The 12,738-nt window shown below is 45.8% G+C and overlaps 1 protein-coding gene across 1 annotated transcript in view; it reads right to left on the bottom strand.

Moving 5' to 3' along the window:
- The window catches only part of Etv6 (ETS variant transcription factor 6), a 201,330-nt gene that overhangs the window by 15,132 nt on the left and 173,460 nt on the right, over positions 1–12,738 (bottom strand). The window contains exon 5 of the mRNA XM_059258696.1: positions 4,162–4,707. Within this exon, the coding sequence (XP_059114679.1) occupies positions 4,162–4,707 (546 nt within the window). The remainder of the gene's footprint in view (positions 1–4,161; positions 4,708–12,738) is intronic.

The following is a 12,738-nucleotide window of genomic DNA, read 5'->3' as shown; positions in this document are numbered from 1 at the left end:
GAAGCCATGGCTCTGACTGGGTCAATACACACTCAACATACAGTGCTATTTTTCCTATCTATGCATGCTTATGATGGTGGATGATTTATAAATTACATATAGGAGACTGACAAAGTAATCAGTAATAGAATATTACATTGTAATGACACTTCATAGTGAGTTATTTAAAATAGTTAATTTCCATGTACTATAACTGAAGCTGTAGCTAAAGGGTGGGGGCTACTGTACATCCTGGGAACTTATCCCCTCCGCACCACGCCATGTCAGTTCATCAGCGTATAGCTCCGTATCATGGCCAGTGCACTCGATGCCTCTGAAACTCACTGGTGGGAAAAAGTTGGAGGAGATTAGCAGATGCTTCCCACTACCCTCCCCAAACCCTAACTGAAGACAGATAGTGGGAAATATGGAAGAAAGATAGATAGACAGTGGAAAATATGGAAGGAAAGAAGTCCAATGTTATATAAAAAACTTAAGTCTGCAAGACTGCGGTCCAGAGCGCTCTTAGGTGTCTGAATGCCTAAATCCTCCTCTACCCAGGCAACCCCGTCTGAATGGTAAGAATCTGGGCTTGCATTTGCTCTGTCCGCATTGCTAAGTAGTGTTTCTGTCTACACCCTGCAGCTAAGTTACTCATCAGTGTGACATCTGGCAGCACTTCCCTTTCTTCCTGTGCTGTGCTCAATTAAAGGGCTTCAAGGAACCAAGTCTTCTCCTCTAACAGCAGCTTTGCAGAGATCTAATGGCGTCTATGGCTGCGCAGTAGACAGAACCTTACAGTACACACAGCCGTGACTCACAGAATGTGACCTTCAAGAAACACAATCACTTTTACTAAGATCTTAGGAGCCCAGGAAGACAGAGGGTTGGGGGACACAGGGAGGGGGATCCTCCAAAGGGGCAAAGGAGTGTGGGGCTGTCAGTCACCTCTGCAGACAGCTGCAGACACTGTCAGATTGTGGACTTGCAGAGCCGGGAGGGACCTCAGTGACCTCCCAACCTGACCCCGGCATTTCACCCCTGCGAAGAGCAATGCCTGCCAGTTCAGATGGGTCATCTGGAATCTGGGTACAGTAGGCAACGTATATACTTAGAGATTTTACAACATTTACAGAGATCATAAGAACATGAATATACATTTGTATGAGACTCAATCATCCTATAGGAGAGAATGCATTGCCCCCGGAAGATCTAGCCCTAAGATTATCTTCTAGAACATTCTGTCTTCCTAGAGCCAAGGAAAAGCAGAGACCAGCTCTTTCTAAATGTTTTCAAGACAAGGCATCTATGGATACCAAGGTTCATCACTTGACTGAATATTCCACGAGGCTTCCTTTATTCGTATTATACCAGGTAGCATAAGGCCACTTTCATGCAAGTATATAATGTACTTGAGCACAGCCCACCATACCCCACGACCTCTCCCTGCCCCCCCCACCCGTCCCCAGCACCTTGCTCATTTCCTTTGTTATCCTACATAGTTTCTTATATTTTCATACCTGTACCTATATGAGTTTCAGTATCTACATGAAATCAAAGACCCACAAATAAGAGATAAATGTGATACTTTGCCTTTGTGAGACTAAAATCGCTTAATATGGCTGTCTCCAGTTGCATCTTAATTGATGAGCCTATGTCCGTCACATCACTGATGTCTGACTATATGCTTCTAAAAATAGTGGTAGAATTCAACGAAACAGATGTGCAACTTACAAGGGGAAGACAGTCTGTATGTCTAAACAATTCCTTCATCCCTCCCTTCCTCTCTCATGGACGTTGTCCTTCTGGACTTCTATGCCTATCTTAAGATTCTCAAGAAGTCTGTGGTGAGATGAAGGCAGATATGGAAGACCTTGACAAGGCAGCCAGGCCCTCAAGGACAGTACTGCAGACAACAGCCAAGGGACAGCAAGGCCACCCAACCCTCTTCTGACCTTGAGGAAAGCCTTGGTCTCGCTGGATCATCTTTGTGGTTCCCCTGTACAAATGACCCATGCACATCAAAGGGATTCAAGCTTGAGAGGCTGTCCTGGGAATTATACTTAAGCAACGGGCTCTGAGGACACCAGGCAGGGAAACGCCAAGGCAGTGTGCAGCTAAGGCTGTTCCCATCACTCAGCACTTCTCGCCTCATCCCTTTTTTCCTCCAGCTGTCTGAGAAAATTCACGGTTCCGTAAGATTTTTTCCTTTTTTGCCCCTTTACCGCTGGCCCTGCAGTTTCTTCATTATTAAAGCAAATCTCACATATAAGTAGAACAATGATACGAACGCCTCTGCCTCCACTCACCCACATAACCACCAAACACCTCATGGCTAACCCCATTTTACCGCACACCCCACACCTCCCCATCACTAACCCTGCAGGACTATTTTGAATTCAATCCCAAGCACACTCCAAGTTTCAGAGTTTTTTTTTTAAAATGAGCAAGTCATAGATAGTTGTTGTTTTACTGTTGTGGCTGTGGCTGTGGCTGTGACGATCAAACCTTGGGGCTTTCTGCATGCTGGACAAGCACTCTACCACTGAGCCACACTCCACACTTCCTTTTGTTCTCTCTCTCTCTCTCTCTCTCTCTCTCTCTCTCTCTCTCTCTCTCTCTCTCTCGTGTGTGTGTGTGTGTGTGTGTGTGTGTGTGTGTGTGCACATGCTTGAGCATCTGTGTATATGTGGAGGCCAAAGAACAATCTCGGGTGTCGTTCCTCAGGTGCTGTCTACCTTGTCTTTTGAGACAGGGTCATTCTCTCACTGGTCTGGAGCTGGCCAAGTAGGCTAGGCTTGTTGGTCAGCAAGTCCCAAGGAAATGCACGTCTCTGCTCCACTAGCACCGGAATTACAAGTGCATGTCGCAACACCTGGGGTCAGTAGACTACAGAGCACTCTCCTGCCTGAGCTATCTTCCCAGACTCTCCGTTTTACTTTCTTAATTCAACATCTTTAGCAATAAAACTGAGGCAATAGTAGAAGTGTACTCAGGGCCAGAAAAAAAAAATCTAGAAATAAATGATTTAAACAGTAACAACAACAACAACAACAACAACAACAACGAGACAAAAGTCAAGGCAGAGGTGAAGCAGACCTTTCGTTGGGAACTGTCCCGCATGGGTAGGCAGCGGCAGTATCAACAGGGGAGAAGGGCCATTTATTCCTACCACCTGAAAAGGTCTCTGTCCTAACTCCAGGTCTCTTTCCACAAAGAGAAACACAGCCACTCATTTCACAGTCCCTCCATCCCTGTGAAGCCTCCTGGTTCCTCCAGTCTGAACAGAGCTTCTGCTCTTCCTCACCACTTCATTACTCTGCCGGAAGAAGGCACCCAATGAACGCCTGTACACTGCATGGATAAGAAGTAAAACTTCCATCGTTCTGTCCTGTATCTTCATGGTATTTACATGTGCTTCTCCACTAAATTCTCAATTCTACTAGGGAGGATGCTGTGTGCTAAATCAGTGCTGTATATGGTACATTGGATGTGTTTATCTGTACATCATAGGTACCCCATAATGTCTCATGAAGGGAGAGACATCCTCTAGGAAAAGACTTCACCTTGCTAAACTTGCACAGGCCTTCTGGAAATTCCACGTAAACCGCGGGCAGGCTAGCAAAATTCTAATTGATAGATTCTTACCCATCCTCCTTGGTTTCTTGCTAGGAGAGCCATTTGGGTTTTCCAACATAACCCAAAAAGAATATGGGAGTGGATTTTCTCTGTCTAAATGACTGGCAGCACCTGCCTAACACCCCAATCTCAATTTCGCCTCCACCGAGTCGCTGCCCACAGGACAGAATTACAGGCGTGAATCTGCGACAAAGGTTCTTTGCGCTGTGTCTGGTCATTAATTAGCACCTGGAGACTTCAGGATGGGGCCCTTAGAGTACTCATAAACCTTTGATTTTAAATGTTTTCGCTTGGCCGTGCTTCTGAGGTGACTCTCCTTGTGAGCCGGATGGAGGACACTTGTTCCTTAATGTTTCTGAGGCTCATTAACTCCTCCCTTCCCAGTGGCTCATTAACCAGGCCATTAGGGACTCCGTCTCATGTAGACAGAAGCTTCCCTCGCCCTCCCCAAACCTTTGCAGGCACATTACACTGGGAGTGTGCGGGTCTAGCTGCACGGCTTCTGCTGCGTGGTGACGGGCTGAGGGGGCTGGGCTCACTGACCTGCTATTCTCCCAATGGGCATGGCGTGCTCTTCAGGTGGGGACACGGAGACCATGATGTGGTTCATGTAAGCCAGGTCCTCCCGGTGAGACAGGTTCATGGGCTTCCCTTCCCTATGCAGCCCATCTTCAGAGAGCCGGGACTGTTTGAAATCTACTGAGTGCCGGGGGTTCAGGATCAAAGGGTGCATGATGGGGCTGGGCATCAGCTGGATCACTCGCGTGCTCTCCTGCCAGGGGCTGGAGGGCTTCGGGTTGGACTCCGAGGATGGTGGGCAGTGATTATTCTCCATAGGAGACACCGACAGGGGGTAGGATTCCTGGTGGTTGTTTTCCTGCTGAAGCCTTGGTCCCTGGGCCCTCTCAGCTGGCGAGAGGCGGCGGATCATGTTGTCCAGAGGGGACCGCAGGGGCCGCTGCTCGGGGTCAGGAGAAGGCCTGTGGTTTGTGGTGATGGGTGACCGAGGGCGATGTAAGAGTTCAATGGTGGGAGGGTTGTGGTGCACACTCTCTGCAGGTGGCCTGGGCGTCCTCTGGACACAGTTATCTGTGGGCAAAAGGAAAGACAATCACAGATCCCGGTAAACCTGCAGCCCTGTGACCTCACAATGGCTCTGTAGGCAGCTGTACTGGGGCACGGAGCCTCTCGAACCCAGATTCCCATGTCGGTCCCTTTTCTCAAAACAAAACATACTTGAAATCGCTTTCCTACCCCAGACAAGCTAGGAATGCCCATCGACATTCCACCCAGCATATGTCGGTGCCTGATAAACACAGGAACCCAATTCCCTTCTTTATCTTGTCCTCGCTGGACTCTCCTCTGCAGGTTCCAGAGGTGGAGGGTTCTTAGGATTCTCTCCAGAAGCGCTGGTGATCTTTCATCTTCATTTTCTCTATCTCCAGGGGTCGTTACTGCTGGTAACAATGACGATTACTGATGACTCTATTCTAGGTACTGGGTTTAATTATTTAAAACTTGGAACACTCTTAAGGAGATACACTATTATTCCTGCTTCATAGATGATAAAACTGAGTCACAGGCAACTCACCCCATGTGGCCAATGGATAAAAGATTAGAATCAGATTCTAAAATCTGCACATATACAGCACTTTGTGTCACACAGACCCCCAGGGCGCAAAATCAAACAGAAACCTGCTTTCAACAGCAACAGTTGTTAGAATGGTGATTTTATACTTGAGAGAGCTTTTAGAAGCTTGCCCTTGAGTGCATCGATCTTACACAGGCTCAGAGTTAGGAGAGGCAAGTAGGAAGGACAGATGCATGGGTACCCCAACAACACATGCTCTCCACTGAACTTGAATTTACATGCTGCTGAGGGCAGCCCTGGAAGTGTATACAGATCCAGAAGTGAAGTAGCTGTGGGGCTGAGCTGAGGCTGGACCAGCTCAGAGGTGATCTGGGTTCCCTTAGAAAGTTCAGTCCCATAACAACATGTGAGCTCACATCTATCTTTATGGGGTACTCTAGCCATGTGTGTTCTGGGGTAGTCTCAGCAGAAGAATGAGCACTTTAGCTGATCCCTATTCTGGTCACAGACTTACCTGTAGTTCTAAGTGTCAAAACAATGCCAAAGATAATACCCTTGTCTGTATGCAGAACCTGAAAAGGGGAAATGAGCCTCTACCAGGGTCAGTAGTCAGAGAGAGAGGTGGGGTTCCCTTAAGGTTTATACTGGGTTAGCATGAAAATGGAGGTTTTTTCTTTTTAATTTTAAAAATTCCACTCCATCTCCCTGATCACACGAGGCGGTGAACAAAAGAAATGCTGAACACGGCATTTGAGACTCACAGGAAGGGAAAGTATCTGTTTCATGACTATTGCATGATCTGTTGTCATAAATTCAAAAAACCCTTCTTCATTGGGACAAATATCATAGGATACTTGTTTAATAATCCAGATTACTAAATAATAGAGTACTAATCAACTGGGAAAAGGAATGAGAGCTATCTCAAAATTTTGCTGAGGGCCAGCATGCAGGCGATATGGCCAGATAGGAAAGGGCCAGTAAAGGATTCAAAACTGCCGCCACTCATCTGGCAAGAGAAAGAGGAGATCCAGCTGCAATAATGGCAGTGGCTCACTCAGACAGACTTTATAGGAACCTTCTACAGATAGACTTTATAGAAACCTTCTACAGATAGACTTTATAGGAACCTTCTACAGATAGACTTTATAGGAACCTTCTACAGATAGACTTTATAGGAACCTTCTACAGATAGACTTTATAGGAACCTTCTACAGATAGACTTTATAGAAACTGGATATAATAAACTCAAAAAAGCCATGTAAAAACACTGGACAGTGACCCCACGTAGACAAAAACACGAGGGACTTTATTCTTTAAAGATGGGACCTTCACAGAGCAAGACATTATTTAGTTTTCCCCCAAGAATACCTTCATCAGTGCAGCCCGAGGAAGTCTGACGATGAACAGAAAGTCACGTGAGCTGTCAGGACACAAGTGGATGCCCAAATGGCAGAAACTTGTGGAAGCCTCATCAAGGGTAGAGTACCAGAGAGATGATCTACTAAACAGCACGCTAACGTTCTCTCAAATTCTTGTCTGACACCTGAACAATACATACAGAGGGGAGATTCAAAAGCAGCGGTTGTATGGCTGAAAGTTATGAGAAGTCTCAGCTCCTGGCCACTGGAGTGGAGAAGCAGGTCAGAGTTTGAGTCTCATTAAGTTAAAAGGCCCCATCAACACCCCAGGCTGCCCACTACTCTAGCATGGCCACGTGTTAGTGCAGTAAATCCTGTCTTACCATACCGTGCAAAGGGATCTTGCTGAGGGCTAAAGGCAAAACTGAGGCCGATTTGCCGCAGTGAAATGTAAATCAGCCTCCACACACTAGAAGGGACTGGCTAACAAATTAACTGACTGCAAGAATAAGAGTCAATGCTCTTCAAAGGAATATAATGAAACCCAAAGTCTCTACAACGAGTTATCTGTAAAGTTCATATCAATACAGTTTTTCTAGACATAGAAGATGTGATCTATCATCAAAAAGCCACCAACAGAAACAGATTCTGCGACTCTGATGGGATTAGCTAAAGAGATTTTAAAGGAATTTAAGGTAGCTATAAGTATTTCAGGGACATCACAGTCACAATGAGTAATGACGTACAGGAACTGTCAAAACAGAAAGTGGAAACTTAGTAAACAAAAATGAAGGTTCTAGAACCAAAATGTACACTCTATGAAATGTAAGAGCAGATTGGACAGACTTAATAGCATACTGGAGATGAAAGGATTAGAAACGTAATAAAATCAAACACCAAGTACGCCTAGAGTGTAGAAGAAAATGGATGGGAGAGAGAGGGGAAGGAATAATGGCCAAATTTAAGTGACGAGAGCCACAATGTCAACAACAAACTAGAAAGTTCCAGAAGCTCAGCAAACCCACGCTGGTTCCACACAACGGAAATCACACCCAGGCATTTGACAGCAAAACAATTGAAAGTCATAAGAAAAAGAGACAGTCAGTCTGTGCTGGGTGTGGAGGTGTGTGCCTGTAATCTTAGCACTTGGGAGGCTGAGGCAGGAGGACTGCCAGTAAAAATCAGTGGTGTGGGGGGTAGTACGGGGTGGCTTATTATCAGAATAAGCACAAGAATTCTTCATCTAAAGCCCTCCAGAATCTGAAACTTGCTGAGTGTGTCTACAAAATGCCTGCCCCCCCAACCCCCGTGGAAAATGCCACATCATTGAAATTTGTTTCATCAACAAAACAGTTGAAAAATATTCTATCAAATTTCCTTCAGGCTACATGTGTAGTGTATGTATGAAATACAACAGCTTTCATGTTTAGACTTGGGTCCTGTCACCACCCTGTCTTACTGTAAGCAAACCACTCCAAAATCCAGAAAAACAAAAAACAACCAAACAAAAAAACAACCCAAATCTAAACTTGGGATCCAAGCCTCTTATAAAGGCCAGTCAAAGGCAGCCAACAGGCATTATGCAGTTGTTGCATTGTGACTACCTGCTTTAAAGAGGGCTTGGGGAGATCCACCAACCACTTGCAACTTAAGGCCCTTTCTTAGACTTCACTTCACACTGTATACAGCATTTCCAGCTAGTGATCACGGAAAGGATGTGCAGAGGACCTACTGGGGTTGAGCTGAAGTCCTGGCTCTGGGCTTCTGGTTTTATAAATGGTCTTTATCCTTCTAGGCCTATCCAGAGCTAATTATGGATGGGATGATGCTGGGAGGTGAAGGAGAGCCAGGTGAAGTATGGGGGAAACAGTCTGGTGGTGACTAATGCTTGACAGTACTTGTGGGGTTTGATAGTTTCTATTATAAAAGTGTTTTTCTTTCCCTCCCTCCTTTCCTTCCTTTTTTTGAGAAAGGGTTTCTTTGTGCAGCCCTAGCTATCCTGAAACTCCCTCTGTAGTCCAGGCTGGCCTTGAACTCACAGATACCCACCTACTTCTGCTTCCGGAGTGCTGGGATTAATTGTGTGTGTCACCATCACCTGGCTCCTTCTTAAGAGACAGGGTCTCACGCTGTAGCAGTCCAAACTCAAAGCAATCCCCTTGCCTCAGCCTCCCGAGTGCTAGGATTATAGGCACGAGCTACTACGAAGTCCTGACAAATCTTGCCAGCTCTAGGTTGGAATGGCACACGCCATTCGCCTCATTTTACTTCAGGGTACTGACTCAATGGTGTTATCTTATGTCTAATTAAGTCTTAACGTCTAAGATTTAATAATCTTATGACAGAAGTGACCTTTTGGTGACAAGGCAAATATTCTTTTTATAGCTAATAAGGACCTAAACTCTGCCCTCCATAAAGACAAATTTATCGTGGTTCCTTTGCATTTTTCAGAGTGTGGTTACTGGAGAGTAACTACTTAGGACAGCTTCCTTCTGAGCTTCAAATAGTTTCTAAATATCTCTTTTTGCTGAAAAGACGTCTCTCTTTACTTAAGAGATTATTAAGGTTTAACAAGACTCAAGGATCATGGAGGCCATGTACTAGGAAAAACTACCCCATTTCCGGAATCCATTTCCCGTCTTCTAAATTACAAAACAGACACAGGCGTTGGCCAATAATCTGGTTACCTGCAGGTTCTCTTTGATGTCCAGGCTTCAAGGCTGGGGTGTGGGTGGACCGTGGGGGCAAGCCTTAGGAAGTCAGGGAGGGCTGTGAGTGGAAGCACTTTCATGCCAAGGGGAAGAGGGGAACTGATGTAATGTCCTGGAGAGATTTCACTCTCTGTTCCTGCCCAGATCTTGGAGAACAATGAAGGAGGGAGACAGTGCTCCAGATAATTCAACTCAGCTAGGACTTCAGACTCAGGATCCTGGGCAGGAACAAGACGTGGAGGAGCTTTATTTATTTATTTCTCTGCAGACACTACCGAAAGAGGAAGCACTTGATGAAGCTGATAACATTAATGGTAGACAAGTGGATCTCAGGGTATTTAATTCCAGGCTCCTAGTGGTCTGGGCCTAACCACCGTGAAGGCTGAAAAGCCTGCAACAAGACCTTCCAAGCTTTGTTTCAGTGTACAAAGCTTGCACCCACGGACGGAGTGGGCTCTGATGCTCCTGCCCTGCTGCTGCCTGTTGCTCTGTTATTATAAGTTGGCAGCCGAGCATGGAAACTGCAGAGACCAGAGCCGGCAGGCAGAGGAGCTCCGGACACAGGAAATGTGCTGCTTGGACAGTGGGTGCATGAAATCTCTCAGATGTAGGAGTCTTCTGTCTGAGGCTTTTTTTTTTTTTTGGTTTGGCCTTGATGTCTGGGTTTGTGCTTGGTAAGTTGCTCAACTGGGAAACTGTCCACACCACCCTGGTTCTGAAGGTCTTGATAGGGGAGGGAAACACATAAGGAGAAGGGAGAGAGACCCACACATAATGAGTGTAGGCACTGAGGCATACGAGGAAAAAGCCCAAAGCCTGATAAAGCATATTCATTCTGGCTGACAGTGTGCTTTCTGAGCCCAGAGCTTTGTCTTTATAAATGTCTTTAGACACAGAGGATCCCATTCCTTCAACCCAACAAATAAATCAGGACTTTGGATGAAAATAAGAAGTCTGTCTTATTTTCTTTCCTATCACTTATTAGAAAAGCACCCCCCCCCCGCCCCCAGGTGTGTCTGAGACAGGGTCTTTGATGGCTAGTCTTGATTGTCAATTTGATAGGATTTGGAATCACCAAGGAAACCTACCTCTGGGTGTGGTTCAGGGTGTTCTCAGAAAAGTTTAAGTGAAGTGGGAAGACCCTAAATGTGGGTGGCTCCATCCTACCGCTAGGATTATAGACTTAATGAAGTGGGGAAGCAAGCCGAGCATTCATGTCTCCCCGCTCCCTGACTGTGGATACAATGTGATTGGTTGCTCCACCTTCCTGCCACCATGCTTTGCCCACAATGGTGAACTGTGTCTTCAAACTGTGAGCCCAAACTGACTTTCTATTTACCTTGTTTTTGTTTGGTATCTTGTGATAGCAACGAGAAAAGTAACTACTATAGAATCTCATGTAGATTAGGCTGGCCTTGAACTCACCACATAGGTAACAATGACCTTGAATTCCTGATCCTTTTGTTCTATCATCTCTATTTCAGTTCATCCAAATGCCCCAATTCAGTCACATTTATAAACAATGAATGTCCATCTACCACCTGTCAGCATCACATGTCACCCCGTGTTATCCCCAGGCTCAGAGAAGTGAGGTAGGGAATCATCAGCCTCAGGCCACTTGTGTTTCACAGTGTTCCAGAGGGGACCACGCCTCAGCAGTTTGTAAAAGACTACCAGGAACTATGAATGATACAGAGCTAAACAAAAGTTAAAGATCTAGTTAAAGACCCCTGAGATGGAATTTAAAGTATATTTCACACATAACCTCATATTCTCTTGGTCCTATTACTGGGTTGTTGAACTCTGCCCTCACACCCCAAAATTCATATGTTCTAACTTGCAGGATCTCACAATGTGGCCTTATTTGGAAAGAAGACCCTTGAAGACATAATTAGTTAAGAGAAAGCTATTTTACACCCCAGTGAACTTGACAAAACCCAGAGTCACCTGAGAAAAGTCTCAACGGAGGGGTTGCAAAGATCACATTAGTTATGGGCGTGTTTGTGGAGGATTATCTTGACTGTTACTGGATAGGACGGCCCGGCCCACTGTAGGCAGCACCATTCCCTGGGCAGGTGATTCTGGCCTGTGTAAGAAAGCTGGCTGAGTATTATCCTGGGAATAAGCCTGGGAGACAGCCAGCAAGAAACATTCCTCCACTGTTTCTTCTTCTTTTTGTGAAAGGAAGCATGGGGACAAGTTTAGGAAAAACAACAGGGTGGGATAGCTGTAAATCTTGGCAGCTGCCCGGAGAAGGGGAATGGAGAAGAGAAGGAAAAGCTGCCATTTGCAAGGGGTCACGTGGCAAAAGAAGAAGGGGCTTCAGACAAAGTGAGAAAGTTCAGAATGCCAGGAAACACGCATAGCCCTGGGTCAGTAACCAAAACAGAACACAGAGAAGTAAGAGAAAAAGTTACGATCTTCCGAGTCCTAACTCTGAAAAGTTGGCAAGCTGCATGGTAGAGGCTCCACGGTGCTGTCTGGTGGAAGAGGCTACAAGTGACTGTCCCGTCATGATTTCTGCATCAAGTTCTGGCTCCAGCTTCCTTCAGTGATGGGAATGTAATCTGTGAGCTGAAACAAGTCCTTCCCCCTCAGTGGTTACTTTAGCTTAGCTTTACATTTATTTAGTTAAAACTTTTATTAGATGTGTATGAGTGTTCTGCCTGCATGCATGTCTGTGAACCATGTGCCTGCAGTGCCAACGGAGGCCGGAAGAGGGAATCGGATCCTCTGTAACCAGAGTTACAGACAGTTGTTGCCTGCCATGTGGATGCTGGGAACTGAACCTGGGTCCTCTGGAAGAACAGCAAGTGCTCTTCTTCTTCTTCATTTTGTTTTGTTTTGGTAGACAGGGTTTCTCTGTTAATAGCCTTGAACTCACTTTGTAGAACAGGCTGGGTTCAAACTCACAGAGGTCCTCCTGCCTCTGCATCCAGAACATGGGTTCAGGGTCAGTTTCCTTGAAGACTGAGAGAAAAGACATGGTCCAAGACTCAGTCTTAGCTACACAAGGCTGGTTGGCAGTTAATCAATAGTGGTGCTTGTCTTGGAGGTCCTGCCTTGCTCTTTATGTAACATTATCCCTGTGTGTGTCCCTGGGATTAAAGCCATGTGCCACCACCTGGCTGCAAATACTGTTCTTAACCCTTGAGGCATCTCTCTAGTCCTAGTGTTTTTTGGTCATGGTGCTTGTCACAGTAATAGAGGGGGAACTAGAATACTTTATCAGTCAATATAACTGATGCCCTTACAAAAAAGGAGATTGTGGGCATGGACACACACACACACACACACACACACAGACACACACAGGGATAATGTTACATAAAGAGCAAGGCAGGACCTCCAAGACAAGCACCACTATTGATTAACTGCCAACCAGCCTTGTGTAGCTAAGACTGAGTCTTGGACCATGTCCTTTCTCTCAGTCTTCAAGGAAACTGACCCTGAACCCATG

The sequence above is a fragment of the Peromyscus eremicus genome, chromosome 3 (assembly GCF_949786415.1).
Source record: "Peromyscus eremicus chromosome 3, PerEre_H2_v1, whole genome shotgun sequence".
NCBI lineage: Eukaryota > Metazoa > Chordata > Mammalia > Rodentia > Cricetidae > Peromyscus > Peromyscus eremicus.
The sequence above is the reverse complement of the archived record's forward strand: the minus strand, read 5'-3'. Positions and strand labels throughout refer to the sequence as shown.